The sequence below is a fragment of the Strix uralensis genome, chromosome 1 (genome assembly GCF_047716275.1).
Source record: "Strix uralensis isolate ZFMK-TIS-50842 chromosome 1, bStrUra1, whole genome shotgun sequence".
In the NCBI taxonomy this organism is placed as follows: domain Eukaryota; kingdom Metazoa; phylum Chordata; class Aves; order Strigiformes; family Strigidae; genus Strix; species Strix uralensis.
In genome coordinates, this window is record NC_133972.1 from 101,338,416 (window position 1) to 101,355,158 (window position 16,743).

General features: G+C 38.3%; 1 protein-coding gene across 10 annotated transcripts in view; it reads left to right on the forward strand.

Annotated features, from left to right (window-relative positions):
* The window catches only part of FHOD3 (formin homology 2 domain containing 3), a 415,016-nt gene that overhangs the window by 287,739 nt on the left and 110,534 nt on the right, over window positions 1-16,743 (forward strand). For 5 of the 10 annotated variants that reach the window (XM_074875159.1, XM_074875167.1, XM_074875176.1 and 2 more), the window contains exons 9-11: window positions 6,007-6,150; window positions 8,017-8,255; window positions 9,530-9,616. In XM_074875159.1, coding sequence (XP_074731260.1) covers window positions 6,007-6,150; window positions 8,017-8,255; window positions 9,530-9,616 — 470 coding nt within the window. The remainder of the gene's footprint in view (window positions 1-6,006; window positions 6,151-8,016; window positions 8,256-9,529; window positions 9,617-16,743) is intronic. The other 5 variants (XM_074875204.1, XM_074875213.1, XM_074875223.1 and 2 more) reach the window with 1 other exon arrangement.

Genomic DNA, 16,743 nt, shown 5'->3' on the forward strand with positions numbered 1-16,743 from the left:
TTGTGCCATGAGGAGGGAGAAGGTGAAAGGCCCGTAAAAGTTAGAAATTTATTAGTGTAAATTCCTTAAAACTTAGCGTCTAGTCCTAAACAAATCGTAGGATGACTAAAATTAAAAATGGATTTTTTAATGAGCACAGAAAATCAACACCCTACCAGATTAAAATAACCATATGTTTTATGATTATACTTAATAGGCCTGAGTATTATGGAATATTATTATTATCCATTATATTCATTTAAAGATCCTGAGTTTGTCAGTGGAGGTCATAAATCAAGCTGCCAGCTTATTGTGCTTATGGCTACATGGTTGGAGCTGTGGGTTGCTTTGATGGTTTTCTGATAAAATGATTTCTTAATGGCAGATATTGTCCAGCAAAGATCCCTGAGAGGGACTAACCTCTCCTGGTGACATCACTGATGTTCCAGTACTTTAACTTAGAGCCTTACATGATAGTAAGGGTCCTCTTGACTTTAAAAGACCACATTATTTCACTGAGGTACTCTTTCTGAAAGGCATCACCAGCTTTATATGCTTCTGTCTGTAGCTGCTATGAAAGCCAAGGTGACTATTTTTTAATATCTCCCTTTTACACCTTGTTTAGTGTACCAGTTCCTCTTTCTGAGATAATTCTCTTCATCATTTGTGCAGTTGTAATCTACCTGCTGTATGACTTCTTCAAAAATTTTGTTCTGCGTTGGCTCTTTTATTATTCTATAGTTGATTCCTTTAGTCTGAGTTTTTCATTACATTTAAAGCTATTTTTAGGAGGAGGTAGTTCTTTAAAAACACACAAAAAGAAAACATCTCGCAGTCAAAGGAGTAAAGCCATTATGAAGATCAAGGAAGAGAGGAATCCCACAACGCCACACTTATAATTATGATCTGGCTTATGGACAGCTTTATGATGTTTTTAATGGGATTTTTTTCATGATTATAGAGAAAACAGCAAGCAGCATGTTACAGTTGTAATTTTTTTCCCCCGCAGAGAATACAAAGAAGGCTCAGATGGTTTCAGCTTCTCTAGACAAGGAAATGTCAAAGTTTTCAGTGCAGGCAGAGTCCTCATGAGGGATTTGTCTTAAGGAAGCATACTTCTACTCCTTTTTCTTTCTCCATGCATATATTTACAGACTGTTTTCCTTCCAGCTCAAGAGCAGAAAACACATCTGCCCAGACATAAGAATTGCTGCCTTTTATCCTCTCCCTCTCTTTTGTTGATGCTTAATCAATGTACTTATGCTAACATTTCATTAACCCTCTCTTAATTTGGGGGCATTTAAACATTAATGAATCTCTTAAATGAGACTGATCCCAATGCAGATACTTCTGGTTATGTATAGTTCCAGTATAACCTTTGTTATCTTCCTTTGATTAGTTCCTATGATCTGTAAGATCTTATTCTAATCTCTACTTTCTTCATTTTTATTACTGAAGTCTGGATAGATTAAAGTCTTTACGTTTCCTTTGTATAAAAAAGAACAAAACTGCTTATCAAATGCAGAAGGAAATTTCTGTGTTGCATTCAATTCACTTTCTATTTAACCACTATAAACCCTCTTCATTATTGAGATTACACTGGAAGCTTTGTAGTTGTAAGATTACTGTTGATTTTCTTTTTACCTGTATTTAAGATTGCTTGTTTTCTCATATCATACAATACATTTTTAAAAATAGATAAAATAATTACAAAATACATAAAAATTAATATGTTTCAGTATAGTCAGATTAAGCACTGAATGTTTTTAGCAGGTCCAGTAGAAAACTAGAATTTAAGCACCAGCTTCCAGGCCAGTGGTTACTAGTGGGAGCTTAGAGTAGCACCCAAGAGTGGTCCATCAGCTGTAGTTGAAAATTTGCTGTATCAGGCCAGTGTGCTGTTAATACAGCAGCTGGCACATCAGTTTTCGATGACCTGCCTTAAGAACATCGCAACTGCAACAGTGGAACAGGGATCATCTTATGTCCTATGTCTGACACTGGCCATACCAGATGTTTTAGAAGTTGTGGTTCCTGGGAAAATAAATACATGAGAGAGGCTTCTTCCTATCCCAAATCAATTGAAAACTTGGCCGATACTTTGAAGTGTGTTTATTTACCGTGTAGTGCTTTTCACCATAGCACATCAGGTTTAGCTAATGTCTCTCTACATACTACACGGGCCCTCTAGTGAGGCTCAGACTGTTGGATGTTTAGTAACCAGAGCAGTACTCTTGTATCACTTGGTCTTGCACATAAAGCATTGCACACCAAATGGACTTGGTGTCCTCTCTGCACCACAGCTTTATACTGTGATTGTTTTATAAATTGTAAAAGGCACCATACTTATTAGTTTTACTAGCTAGGGCTATTCATTTTAAAAACTGCAAATAGAGTGAGCCTTTCAGTCTGAAGCCAGGTGTAGTCTAGCAATAATTTATGTCAGGTTTTGTTTGGAAACGTAACTGAGGATATATAATGATAAGAATATTGTGCTATTACCAGTTGAGTATGTTGTCTAATAGGTTTTATCATCTAGGAAAACATTTGGCCCATAAATTATTTTTTTTTACCCCCAATACAACTTCATTATTTTTCTTGCCTTTCTATTGGGACTGTTACATTTAGTGGTAGGTGAAAGGTATTGTTTAGGCTTTGGTAAAAATGTTGTTAAGAAGGTACATCAGGCTCAAAATTCTTAGGCTGGGGTTTTGGTTTTAATTTAGTTCACCATTCCAAAAGCAGCTGCTTGAGAGGGAAGAACTCAAAGGTGCACAGGCTTTACTACAAGGGTTTGGGAAAGCAACTTGGAAAATCACACAGCAGACAAATAAAAATCTTAATTCAGGGATGTTTCCTCAAACCAAAACTGGATAGAGGCACAGGAGTGAGTCCTGACATTCAGATTCATGCTTCTTTGTACACGTGAGTTCTGAAGAGTTTCAGATTTGAAGTACCAGTTTTGGTCTAAGCTAGTGAGACCATAACAAAAGTCGGGAAGCAAACCACAGAGTACGTTTTAAACACGCTCTCCAAGTGGCTAAATTTTAATTCTCTAGACAGGTTTTCATTTTGTAAAGTTCAGTTTTCAGAGCAGGAGGAACTATTTGTGACTTGTATGTGTATTTTGATACTGGAGTATCATTTTGAACATAACCAGGTACTCAGGAAGGAGCAAGGACCTTGGAAGGACCTGCCCAATTTATGACCTCTGCTCTGCTGTTTGCAGCTTTTGTTTCCTTTATAAAACCATCAGGAAAATGGGACCCCACTCTTGTTTTCTAATATCACAAGCCAGAATTAATCAGCCCTTTATGCAAGCACTTCATGTCCTTTGTGTTTAGATACTGCAAAAATCTTTCTCTTGTGCTAGACTGAACTGACCTTGTTGTGACACCAGTGGTGCCCTTTTATATCCCATTTTATAATGTTAGAAATTGAATTTGATATGCATTAGGCTCTGAAAATAGATCTGTAAGTTTAATGACAAACCATGCAAAGGAAAAATATTTGATTTCTATACTTGGGAGTTCAATTGCCCAGTTCTAGCCAGTAGCATGCAGTGAAAATTGGATTTCCACTGCTGCATGATTTAAAATTATATTAACCAATAAAAGACTGCTGACAAAAGCAGTTGTTGCCAGTAAATACTACCTTATGGTGCTGTTTTCCCTGTCTACCGCCTGCCTTTGCTCAGATTTTAAAAAAAGCTATACTTGAAGGTGAGTGATCTGCAAATCAGCATTAATACCATTTCCTGATATTTTAAGAAGTAAATGCTCTGTGCAGAATGATCTGTGCAGAAGATCTGACTCTTTGTACACCCTTCAGCACATAAGACATCACATCTTACTGCGCATGAACGCTCAGGTCAGCATAGTTGCTGTCTACTTCTTTCACAAGCAAGAGAAAGCCTGATAGTTGAACCTTATTTTCTGTTACAGCATTTCCATATCCATATTAAAGCTCCACTGAATTTACAGTGTGATAACTTCATTTGCCGAATCCTCAGATTCTTACTCAATGCTTGGTGTCAGTTTAGGAAGGAACAAAATGTACATGGTATCTATTTTCAGCACTGTTCAGGAAAATTTAGTTTCATGGTCTTCAGTGGGTTTTAAACAGAGGCTTAAATACTGTCCTGGACAGAGACAAATTCTTAATTAAAGCTTGAACATGCAACGCTGAATGTAAAACCCTAACACTTCATTGGTGTTTGTGCTAAGCATTCCTGTTGCCTGGGCCTCACCAGACATCAGACAATAGTCCTGTAATGACTGAAGAATAAAATCTTGCTGTGTGGTGTTTAGTTCAAAAATAATTAAAATTAAATTAAGAAGTACCTTGTTGATGCACATTTTCCAGTGCCTCATTTCACAGGAAAGAGGTGCTTTAGCAGGGCAGCATATGTCACCTGTCTACTCCTCTCTCTTGTTAGTCATGTAATTTTGACCAATTTTTCTGAATGTAAAGCTTGTTGGTGTGGCTGCTTTCTTCTGCACTCTGCTGCTCAGAGCCATTTGGAAAAGCCGGGCTCCAGAAAACCGGTATTCTCAGAGCACAATTCATACCATCCCAGGCATGAAAAGATGAAACTCTTTCTGGAAAGGGCCTGGTTTTTGTGTGTGCTGTCTCTAGCTCTTGCTCTTTCTCTCATCTACTGGGAGTATAGACAAGTTACTTAGCTAATTAAATACGAGAGAGGAAACTACTTCAGTGTAAACATCTCTCTAGTGAGTTAATCCAGAATAATTATGTTGCTTCCAGTCTGCACTCTCATGTATTTTGCGTAAATGGCCCTGTATAGACTGATTCTTGCAATGAGCTGTATGTGGATCTGCAAGTAGGTTGCACAGTATGTTTCAGTAGTTTCTGCTCAACATGTGCAGGGTTGCACTCATTTTTCTGCATCATTCATACGGAGCAGTAAAAAATCAGCACAAGCTGAGTAGAAATCAGTGGCAAATCAGAAGAGCAGTCTTTGTAAATGCCTGCAGGACTTTGGTGGGTGGAGTTCACTTGTGCTCTGAGCAAAGTTGTCCAATGCCCACGTCCTCTTCCCATGTGTCACTCTGCAGTAAAGGTGAGTGGCTTGGTTCAGTCCCTCTTGTTACATACACTGCAGTGGCATACTATGGTATACATGGAATACTGCAGAAGACCACCTTCCTTTTCTCAGTTTTCTGAATTCACAAAAAAAATGGGAAATGTCTATGGTAAGAAAAGTGCTCTCTCTTGAACACAGAGCAGGTGCCATAGAAAGCTCTAAACTCAAATGGTTCATTTTCAGTAGCTATTATTTTTGGCATTCTGTATTTTCTAGTGTACAAAAGCTCCTCTCCAGTGACACTGGTAACAACTTACCTCTTAATCAGTAATTAGTGACTCTTTTAATATTTTGTAGGAGTTAAGGAGTCAGTGTACCTTTAATAAGACTTCTCAAGTTGAAAGGGAAGAAGGGAGGAGAGGAGTCAATATCTCTGTAATATAAAACAATTTGTACACTGGGAGGATGACCTTTGCTGCAGGTGTGGAGGACAGTAGGCACATGGTGCAGGATATTTCCTGCTGTCCTGACATCACACAGCTGTGCATTGGCCTTTTTCTTCTTAAGACCAAACTTACAGGAATCAGTAGGAAATCAGCTTCACTGTCTTTAGCTAAACCATTTTTTTCTCTCTCTTTGCTTTTATCCCTGTGTCTGATGCTTTAACATTCTCTGTACTTGAATGAAGCCAGGAAGAATCCAACTGTGTATTTTAAAGACCCACATTTTCCATACTTTTTTGTATGAAATAAAAACATTGATTTGTTTTGCCAATTATTCATTTTTCTACACAGTGCACAGAGTTGTTTGTTAAAAGCTGTGCCACTTGTTTTTTATTTTCTAGCGGTGTCTCTAATCCCACATCATGGGTTTTACTTTATTGGAATCATACATAGCACCACTTGCCACCCGCTTTTAAAAACCTTTGTCTAATTCTTTTCAAAACAAACAGATTTAAATGTTTTTCCTTTGATTCTTAGACGCTGTCGGGGTTGCCAGATCAAGACTCTTTCTACGATGTGGTGGACTGTCTGGAAGAGCTAGGCATTGAAGCTATTTCACAGAGACACTTGAACAAGAAAGGAACAGACTTGGACTTAGTTGAGCAATTTAACATTTATGAGGTAACATAACATGCCCTGTTTTATGCATCTTACAGCTTGTGCAAACTTCAAAGCTGAGAGGAGGGGTGAAATGTAACCTAGGTGAAATTTGGTTATCTATTTTATTTTAAAAGAAAAACATCTGGTTGCTAGAAGTAATATACACATTCATATATGTGACCTGCTATGGTACATGGCTGCGTTTAATGCAGATGCATTTCATACTAAAGCTGGAGCATACTCCAAGGCAAACCAGCACATTTACTAGCCTCCTTAGAGGCAGTTCTGCCTGCAGTTAAAACTTTCTCAGACTGCTAGTTACACATCCTGAAGTAAGTAGAAGTTCTTTCCACATGCAAAAGTATTCAGCTCGTGAAAAAGGTTCGGCTGAGCTCAGCTTCACAAATACCACTTGTTCTGGAGCTGAATACCCAGCAAGTCCTTGTTTACGAGTTTACACTGGACCAGATCCTATACAGTTTGCAGCAATGGAGTAGTGAGTGACTCCACGTTCACCACCTAGGTATAAAATAACTACTTCTCAAGTATTTATATGTAAGGGTAGGATATCCAGTTTCTTACTAATTAGCCTCTTTTCAGACTGTGGGAAGTGCTGGAGCGGGGAGGTTTAAGCTTAAGTTAATGTGTATAAATGTGAATTCATGTTCTGGTGTGATGAAGTTAAATGACTTTATCTCTAAGTCCAGTGAAGGACTCGGTAGATTTGATTCTCCGTTTTCTTCATCAACTCTACACCCATGTCACTTCACTAACGTTAACAGAATTAAGTTTTATATACAGCAGTTTGCAAAAAGAGTCAGGCCAAAATAGGAGCATGAGAATGAGAGGGCTCCATGTTCTTTCTTTTCCTACTGTCAGAGGCATCAGGTCATAAAATCCTTTTTAAAAGATGGCCATTAATTGTAAAAGCAGGGGGGTTTGTGCATGCTGTGACTACTGAAAGACTTGATTGCAAAATTAGCAGTTGATTTAGTTGGGTACCAGCTTTCTCTTGATGACCAGGCTAAATTTAGACATGCCCATGTGCGTTCTTTCTTTTTTCTGCCAACGTTCTTTATCTGAAAAATCTCTTCTTCCCCACTGAAATAGATTACCCACATCACCCTCTTCTGTACCTCTGCCTATCTGAAAGGATCTTTCTCATGTAACAATTACTTACATGTTATGCTGCATTTCAGATGAGATCCACCAGTAACTTTGTGGTTTCTGCCAGTGATATCTCTCCTCACATGCCCTAAGGTAGCACTTGCTTTGTTTCTGTTAGAGGTATGTCATATTGGCATGTCATTGACATGCTGTAGTTCAAGACACTAGGTGTTGCACCCATATTTTACTTCTCTACTATTTCCAACTGATGAGCTCCCAACATGTGTCAGAAGTTTCTGTCAAACTGTGGCCATGATATTCTCAGCATCACTCTTTTCTGATACTGTACATATGTTCCTCTGTATTGACAGTGCTTCTGAACTGGCAGGAAATACTGAATTTTTCCCTGAAAGGCATACATGGAAGTAATTATGCTAACCTAAAAGTTGGGAGGCTTAGAGGAGATGTGTGGTCTGTGTTTTTTCTTTTAATCCCTTGTGGTACCAGTTCACAGAAATAGTTTTGTTTGTTATTTTTTTCCCCTTTGTTTACTTTGCAGGGAGATCTGTCAAAATAGATACTTTTCAACAGAAATGCAGTTACATATACACCTGCTTACCTCTTCCTTGGCTGGGAAGAAATGATGGTACTATTCTAAAATACTCTCTAATAGGAGTTAATCATACTGAGATCAGTTAATTTTTAAAACCTAGGTGTGAAGACCCGTGGTACCTAAAGAAACCGTGTCAGCAGCCTCACCTTTCTTCCTTTCTTTCACAGGTGACACTGAGACATGAGGATGGAGATGAGAGTGTTGACCCCCCTCCCAGCGGGCGCAAGGACCGGAGAAGGGCCAGTCTTGGTGCTAGTGAGCGAAGGGGGTTAGAGCGCCGACGGAGCCGCAGGCACTCGGTACAGAATGTCAAAAGCACTTTATCAGCCCCTGCAAGTCCATGCAGTCAGTCAAATCCTAGCTTCGTGCTAGGCCATGGACAGCGTCTTGAGGATCTCAGTGAAAGGTAAGTGCATGAGCTGGGGAATACTCCTTTCTTTTCCCCTTATTACTTTCCATTATGTTCATTGCACTTTATTAATCTGACAGGCTTTTCTTTATCTCCCTTCTTCCATTGAATTAAATAAGAAAAAAAAAAAGCATATTTAAAGTTAAAACAAACAAACAAACAAAAAAACAACAACAACAATGAAAAGAAATGGATTTGTAGGTGACTTATCTACATAGCTAAGGTCCTTGGCACCATCTACTCTAAGTAAATGGACCCAAACCACATGAGGTAGAGCATTTGATATGGGAACTAACCAAGTTTAATTTCATCCATTGACAGATTTTATATTCAATATACCCACATAATAGAAGATTGTAACAAGGACATAGTTGCATTAATGCAGAGGTATTTGTCCTGTATATGTTACAGTTAATTATTTTTTTCCCCTTTGCAATCAGCATTCCAGCATAAATATTTTCCTTTGAGGCTACACTGTAATAGTGAATATATCTAATGTTTTATAATTAGTGAAAGAGAGACAGTAATGACTAGCTGAGCAGTAGTCTGCAACACTGGAGTCAGTCGAAGCTAGTGGCGTTGCCAGTCTCATAAGGGTTGGCCTGGACTGTGCATGCTTAGGAAAAAAGGGAGCTGCAGATCCTCAGCATGTCTGACTACTGGACAAGGAGGCTGGAATTAATTTTGCCTGAGTTAGATGCCTGATCTGCTTGCCTCCCTTTGATGTCAGTGGAGTGCAGCAAGCACTGGTAGGCCTTCAGTTATCTAACGTATTCTACATGCCTGAAATTTCAACGAAGATGAGTCATGCTCTGAAACTGGCTGTTTCTCTCTGTTGACTATAAAGGGAATCTGGCTGAGTAGCTCAGGTAAAGATACATATGCTGCAGATAGCTATAGCTGGACACTGTCATCCTGTGGCTGAAAGTGCAATTTGCAAAATGGAAGTATCCTCCATGAAGAGCATATCTTGCGTGGATTATAACATTTGGGAAGTTCTTTGGAGGTTTCTGTTGGTTAGCACTGGGTGTGAATTTAGAGCCTTAAAATCCTACATTACATGTAAAGCAGCCCTTCTTGCGAAGCACACTGAGATGACTAAAGTTTAATGGCTTCAGGCAACATGAAAATATAAGACTCCAGATAATTTAAACAGTAGTTGCATGTTATATACCACATAATGGATTTTTTTTTTTCCTTTTTTTTTCTTCTTTCATTTGGCAACACATTCATTCTTGTTTTCCATCACCTTCTGTTGGCCGGGTCTTTAGTGGGCTGGCTGCTGAGAGCCCCCTGGTCTTACAGGCTGATGACAAGGATGCCAGTGCATTTGAGGCTGGGTTTAAAGCATCTTCAGTGTGAGTACAGCTGGGGGCTTCAGCCGCTCTGCATGGGATGCCTTGTGCATGACCTTGGGCCCTGCTTCATGTCTTACGAATGTGACTGGGAATCTGTATCCATGAATGTGGAGCAGGTACCATTGACTTTTTAAACTGATGAATTTGGATTGGAAATGAGGAGATGCTTCAACTCTACAGATATTGCTGATTCTCTTACTGTAAAAACCACATACAAGTCATGCAGGACAGCAACTTCTACCAGTATTTTCTTGCTGTGAATGTTTGCTTACTAGCTTTGTTTTGCAGCCTTTGGTAACTCCTAACGAATTTGTGTTTGAACTGATTTTTAGTATCGGGGAGTAGAAACATGGCAGATTAGTTTTGCAAATTCTTTGAAATATTTTTTCACCAACATAGCAAAATTTCAATAATTATCCTACTTTTTTGAAAAAAATTATCCAGTTCTGCTCCCCACCCTCTTCGTCAGTAACATAATTTAAAGCATAATTCAAGTGTAAATCCAGGAAAGAAGTCTTCATATAAGCAGCCAGATTTAATTTCATGTTGCAGTTGTCCTTGGAATCTTCTCTAGGAAAATAGATGCTCTTTAACTCCATTTGGAATTTCTAACTTACCTGGCTCTGTAAGGAAAGAGGGCATTCAGTTATGAATGTATGTAACACTGATCTTTACTTCGCATATTAGTTAAATAAAAATCCCTTTTTTCACCCTTTTCTCCAATCCTCTTAGCAGGTAAAGACAGGGAGTATTACTTGTAGCTAGCAAATCGGGTTTTTTCTCATTGGACATTACAGACCACAGAATATGTTTAGGTACCCAAAGGTGCAAGTTCCAAGCTCAATGGAATTTTTAAAGTTGCCATACCAAGAAACTAGTCAACTGTTGGCTCTTCTATAAATCTCCCTGGGTTTCTGGTAAACAAGTGTTTCAGAAAAGCAGATTCTGTCCTTCATATTTTCAGTCTCATCATCTGTCCAAATCTGTAGTTGTGGTAGGAAGAGCAAAACCAGCCTTCCTGCTTTATCATATCTCAGTGAGTCTCACAACTTTCAGTGAAATAGACCAGATGAATGCAACAGTATCTCTACACCTGATAGCTAAACTGGGACCAAAAAATATAGTAAAAGCTTCATAGCTTCCAGTCATTAACATTTAAACAGAAAAACAGTGAAGTTGAATGACTCATACAAAGTTTTTACGCATTATGAAGTTTGAATTAACCTGAAGTGGAGAGAGGTTTTTCTCTCTGCATTGTTCCTACAGGAATCAAATTTTCAAATTTGAGCACATGGCATATTTATTGGTTTAAGGGATTTTAATAAAGCATCATAAGTTTAGGCCTTGCTGCAATTTGTAAGGAGATTTTAAAATCATATATTAAAATATGATGCAGGTATCACCTGTTTTTGTCAAAGGAAATGCTTGTTGTGTCCCTTCTGCTTCCATTGTTAATGTTGTAGAGAGGAATCTGTACAAATGGATAAAAATTACTTATTACCTCTCTAAACTGAAAGTAACTTTTGTTCAACCATCTGTCTTGTGCAAATGACCTTCTTTTGCTTCATTTTTTTGTAGTGCTGTATTTTCTGAAAAATAGTCTGCAAAATAGGTTTCAGTCTCTTTATTCCTTCACTGCATTTTCTTTACCAATAGGAAACATGTAGCAATATTAATGTTAATCTTACTGTGTTGCTTCTGCCGGTAACTAAACTTTGTGTGTGGTTGCAGATGTCTATATCTGGTTTTACAATGGATTAGCACCATCAAGTTAGGTGGATTTGCTTCTGATGGATATGGTTAGAGATTAAAGGCAAACTCTTACACTGTAATAAATTTTATTTTGGACAATATTCTTGGTTATTTTTGGACTTCACTACCAAAATCAGTAGAATGTTCAAGTTCTTCCTCAGTGTTCTCCTTCCCACAGTGTTCATGTTTCTTTTCTTTCTAACTCCATCAGCTGGTTTGGCAGTTACGTTGCTTTTGTTTACCACATCAAACAGGTTGTCCACAGTCATCTGCTTTGTGTCAACCGATAAGTCTTCCAAAAAGAGAAAAATCCATGGTGCCGGTAAAAAAAAAAAAAAAAGACAATATTGGCCAAATTCTGTCTGTCTCACAATGGATATATCCAGAAGAGCTGTCTGAAGTCAATGGATTTGCTCTGATTTATGCCAGGCTAATTGAGAGCAGACTTTGGGTTTTGAGCTGGGAAAAGTTGACCGTAAATGCTAAGGGCAACCAAAAGGAAAACTTGCAGGCCTTTTTCATCCATTTGGCAACCTTATTCCAAACTAAATGTATTGCTTTTTCGCTTGTGGTTCAAAACAAATAAAGACCCAAATCTGCTTTGTGTTAAAATAGTTTTCATGGAGAGTGAAACCCAGCCTAATGTGCCTGTACTAAATAAACAAATAAAGAAGTTGATAACAACTACTAAGAAGGGCTGAAGGTTGTTTTAAGGGTATGTAGCTGCTGCAGTGTACTTTAAAATACCAGTCCTGACCACCAGCAAGTTTGCTTTGCTCAAAACTTTTTTCTTTTACCATGATGGCATAGAGCACCAAAAAGCCTAGGGGCAACTTCAGTCCTGTTAATATGACATTTCAAATGCTTTGCTGAGAGCACCTCCTAAGGTTTTCTGCCCTGGTCCAAATTGAGTGCTCTCAATCTGTGGTCTAGTATGCTGTTTCTTAAGCGGTAGACTTTTAAGCAAATTCTTCCATGTTTTGTTTTTTATTCTTTTTAAAGTAAAGCTAGCTTTTTCCAACCACACAATGGATAGAGTTGTGGAAAAATGTAAGGAGTGGCATGGAACTTGCACTAGATTGATTGTTATTGTATGCAGTGATTTCTGGCTATATAAGCATTAAAAAACAAATTGCTGTCTATCTTTCAGTCTCATTGTGTGTCTTTGAGGGAACAGAAGGTAGATAGTTCAGAACTTCTCAGTGCTGTCTTGGGCACTGAACAGGTGCTCTGCAGGAGCCTTCTACATACAAACCAGAAACAAGTACTTCTCCCAGTTTTTCAAATTAACGTGTTTCACATTTTGCTGTGCATTCCCCTTTCTTCAGTACTGCACAGAGACCATCCCCGTCTTTCTGCCTGGGTGCCCCATCAGAGCTGTGTCAGCCAGACTTAGCAAACGTATTCAAGGGAGCTTCTATGAGATTTACACTGACACCTCTTACCAGCATTTGAGTGAACAGCTCTGTCAAAGCTTTGTGGAATTAATTACAATCAAAGACTGAGGTTTATGAAGTTCTGAATAGCTAGGATTAGATATTCACTTTACTAGACTCTCTGCTTTCTTCTTCTTTTTCATAGTTTTGGTTTGGTTTGTATCATCAAAAATCACAAAAGCATTGCTAAGATTGATCCTAGAACACTATACACCTTCATCTAGAGATAACCAGACCTTGGTTAGGACTTTCTTGTCGGTATTCCTGTGTTTGAAACCTAACAAGCAGAAGAGCTGACTGCCATCTTAAGAACCCATCAGAGCAGAGCCTGCATCCTAAACAGGGACCGAAGCTGGATTTAACAAGCTATCTTTTTTAGACTGTGGGGCTAAACAGTTGTGAGAAAGACCAACTGTTCAGGTTGACCTGAGGCTTCCAGATTTTTCAATTTGAAGAAACTTGACCTTCAGGAGAATTGTACTGATAAGGGAAAAACAGCAGAGGACCAAACAGGGAATTATGTAGTTATGAACTGTGCTTTTGTTAGTGTCCTGCCTGCAAGGCTGTTATGACTGTTCCTCTGAGCAGAGAGTAGCATAAGGAATTCCAGTTTCCTGCAAATTTCTGGACTAGCTGGACACAGCACCATTGCACGGTGCACACTGGGCTCAAGGGCTTTTGCACCCTTTACAGTCCTAGAAAAAAATTGGAAAATTGTTGCCTAAATAAAAGAAAGATGTTCTGAGAAGTCATAAGGATCTGTTTGTTAGAAAATACATGTTTCTGATGCTTGGGGATTGCCAAGATGAAGGAGGAGATCATGACACTATTTTGGTTTTACCAGAAAACAATGAACACAGCTGAGCCTCTGACACTAAGCATTTTTTCTGCTTAACTGTGGATTCCTGGTGAGTTTCTAACCAACAGCACAGACCTTAGTTTGGCTATTATGCCCCATTAACTGATTATTCAAATTGCTTTATGTAGATCCAGGCCTTCAGGGGTGGTTTGTCCAGAATACAGCTGAGACTTCTTTTTTTTATTATGATTTTCCATGTTTTCAGACATCCTAAACCATAACTAATTTTTTACTTTTCTCTAGCATTTACTATGGCAAAATTCTCATTTTGTCATGATGTTTCAAGTTCTGGTGACTTTCCACTACACTATGTGAAATGTTTTGATTATGTAAATACTTATGGCTATAAATCAAAGTGCTGATTACAGTTGTGGGTGGGGTTTATTTTATTTCATTTAGAATGGGTGCATTCCACATCTCTTAGAGTTGCTGTCTGTGATAAATACGATGAGTGGTATGATAGGTATGAAATAGCAAAGTGGGGAGACTCAACATCTCATTTAATGCAGGACTCAGGCTGTGATATGGATTATTAAAGGTCCAGAAGAGAAAATAAATTAATTTATTTTTATTGCTGTAATAGAAGGAAACAAATTTATTTTTTTTCCTAGACATTTATCTCTGGTTCCTAGTTTTGGATATTTAAAACAACTGATGCATGAATATAGACAAAGAAAACATCTCCAGGATAAACACGCAGTCACATATCTGTGGATATGCTAAGGATCTCTTTAATACATTGTCCTGGTTTAGCCAGGATAGGGTTAAGTTTCCCCAGCAGTGAGGGGAAGCTCTAGCCAGGTTATTCAATACCATGCTGTCGTCACCTCCTGGCGCCCAAGCACAGGAGCGAGGGAGATTTGGTGAACACGTGTGTTATACGATCTCTCTGCTCTCACTGCTGTATTGGTACATTTCTTGCTCTGTTCATTGTTATTACTGTTATTGTTATTGTTGTTGTTTGTTGTGTTGCTGTTGCACTGTTGTATTAAACCTCTCCTTATCTCAGCCCCGGGGCTTTGTATTTCACTCCCTTTGTGGGGGAGGGGCAGCGGCCACATGGTCTTGGACCCCGGCAGGACCTAAACCACCACATACATATATATATATATATATATATATATATATATATATATATGAGCTGAGCTACCTAGCATTTGGGGAAGCTTTGAAATAGAATGGCATATCATCAGTTGTGGGGGAGATATTAATTTTTTTCACAGTTTGGTTGATATGGGTGAAATGGAAAGGGGATGTAAAAGCAGTGGTTTTGGAAAGAAGATTTATCTATTAAATTAAAAGGCTTGGTAAGGTAGCATCTCTTCATAGGCATCAGACCTTTATTAGGCTTTGACATTAACATACAAAATCTGATCTGCTATTTTAGATATGGGACAGGGAGGCCATGTTTATTTCTCTTGTGCAGGTAGGGTTATCTGAAGGGTGAAGTTAAGCAGATTTGAAAGGAGAGAGGATAAAAATGTGAAATTTGTGATCTTACGCTTTGTAAGAATATCTTGGAAGCTCCTGTAAATTATGCGACAGAGGAAGAGACATGAGATGGGTTAAGAAAAATTTTCTTTCAAAGCCTTACCATAAACAAAAGACTCCATTGATGTATAGATAGGGATTGACCCACTAATGCATGAGTAATAATAATAAAAAAATTAAAAGTTACAGCTTGATAAGTGTCTCATGTACAGGTCCTATTACTGTCTCAGGTCGATACTAGCACTTTTTATCTGAATTAAAATACCTCTGCAGAAATGTCAGGTTTTGTAGTAGGGGTGCTGTTTGCTGGTTGTAGGTGTTGCTGAAAGGAAATGTTTTATACTTGGTATACTTTCAGAGTCCAGTTGACAGCTCTGTACTTTGCTGTAAAGGCAATGATAGATTTTCCCTGTTTGAATTTCAAGAGGAATAAAGAAAGCACTGAAAGTTAAATGAGGTTATAGCTGCATGGCAAATGAAAGCGCAACATGACATAGCCTATTTTTTTTAAGTTTTTCTTCCACTGTGTATTTAGCTTTGGTGAACTACCTGAGGAAATGTAATGCAAAACCAGTATGTGAATATGTTTCTCTGGAGGTCCATGGCAGTGTCCTGCACTGGACTATACATGCCTTAGAGAGTTCACCTAAACAGTGTTCCCAGTATTTGTAAACATCATTCTCTGAGGCCAGGAAAGTTTTTTTACACATAGAATGAGATGGAAGGAAAAAAACACAGCAGTTTGGCAGAATGCCATTTCCAGATCCCTCCTTTTGAAGTAAGGGGCAATAACAGTGACCTTCAAGTGTCAACCAATATGCGGTTCCAAGCTCTGAAAACACGATTTCTTCTCTCTTTCTGTATATGTTTCAGTATTTATTGCTCCTGGAGTCTCTCTACATCATGATTCTGTTTTTTTACCTCTTTGCTCATACAGATGTAAAAACAGCAATGCTGTTCAATGATCAGAGAGCTGGGACTTTGAAGTCTTTGCAAAGCCTTTCGAATATCTTAAGCAAGATTCTGCTGTCTTGCTCTGCTTTGATGTGTCCTGTATAAACCAACTACAGCAATGAAACAAGTGTGGAGGCATTACCTAGGTATATTTAGGTGTGAGAAGTTGTTACTGATCATGTTTTAGGGATAAGATAATAACAGTAACCTAAAGATAAAGAACAGCACAATATGAAGGCATAGTAGGCACATTATTTATCATTTCCTCAACTTTTTCCTGAACAATTGCCTTTATTCAGGGCAGAAATCCCAGCATGATTTTCCTTTTGACCTTTGTAATTATACATCTTAGTTTCCCTTATGTGCAGAAGGCCAAATTTTGAGGCTTTGTAAGTAAGTTGTTATCCATATCATGTCATGTATTTTCATCTTCACATAATTTCATCAACTGCAGTGGTCTATCACACGTAGCAGTGGAATGGAAATAGCAAGGGCATTAATAGGTGGTTTCTTTAGTTTTGTTTTTAATGGAAGAGGAAAGTATTTTGCCGTATATTTATACAGAGTAATAAATGATGAATTTAAATTATTAGCACTTTCAGCTTTCATATAAAAGACTAGTTGAATCTGTTTTG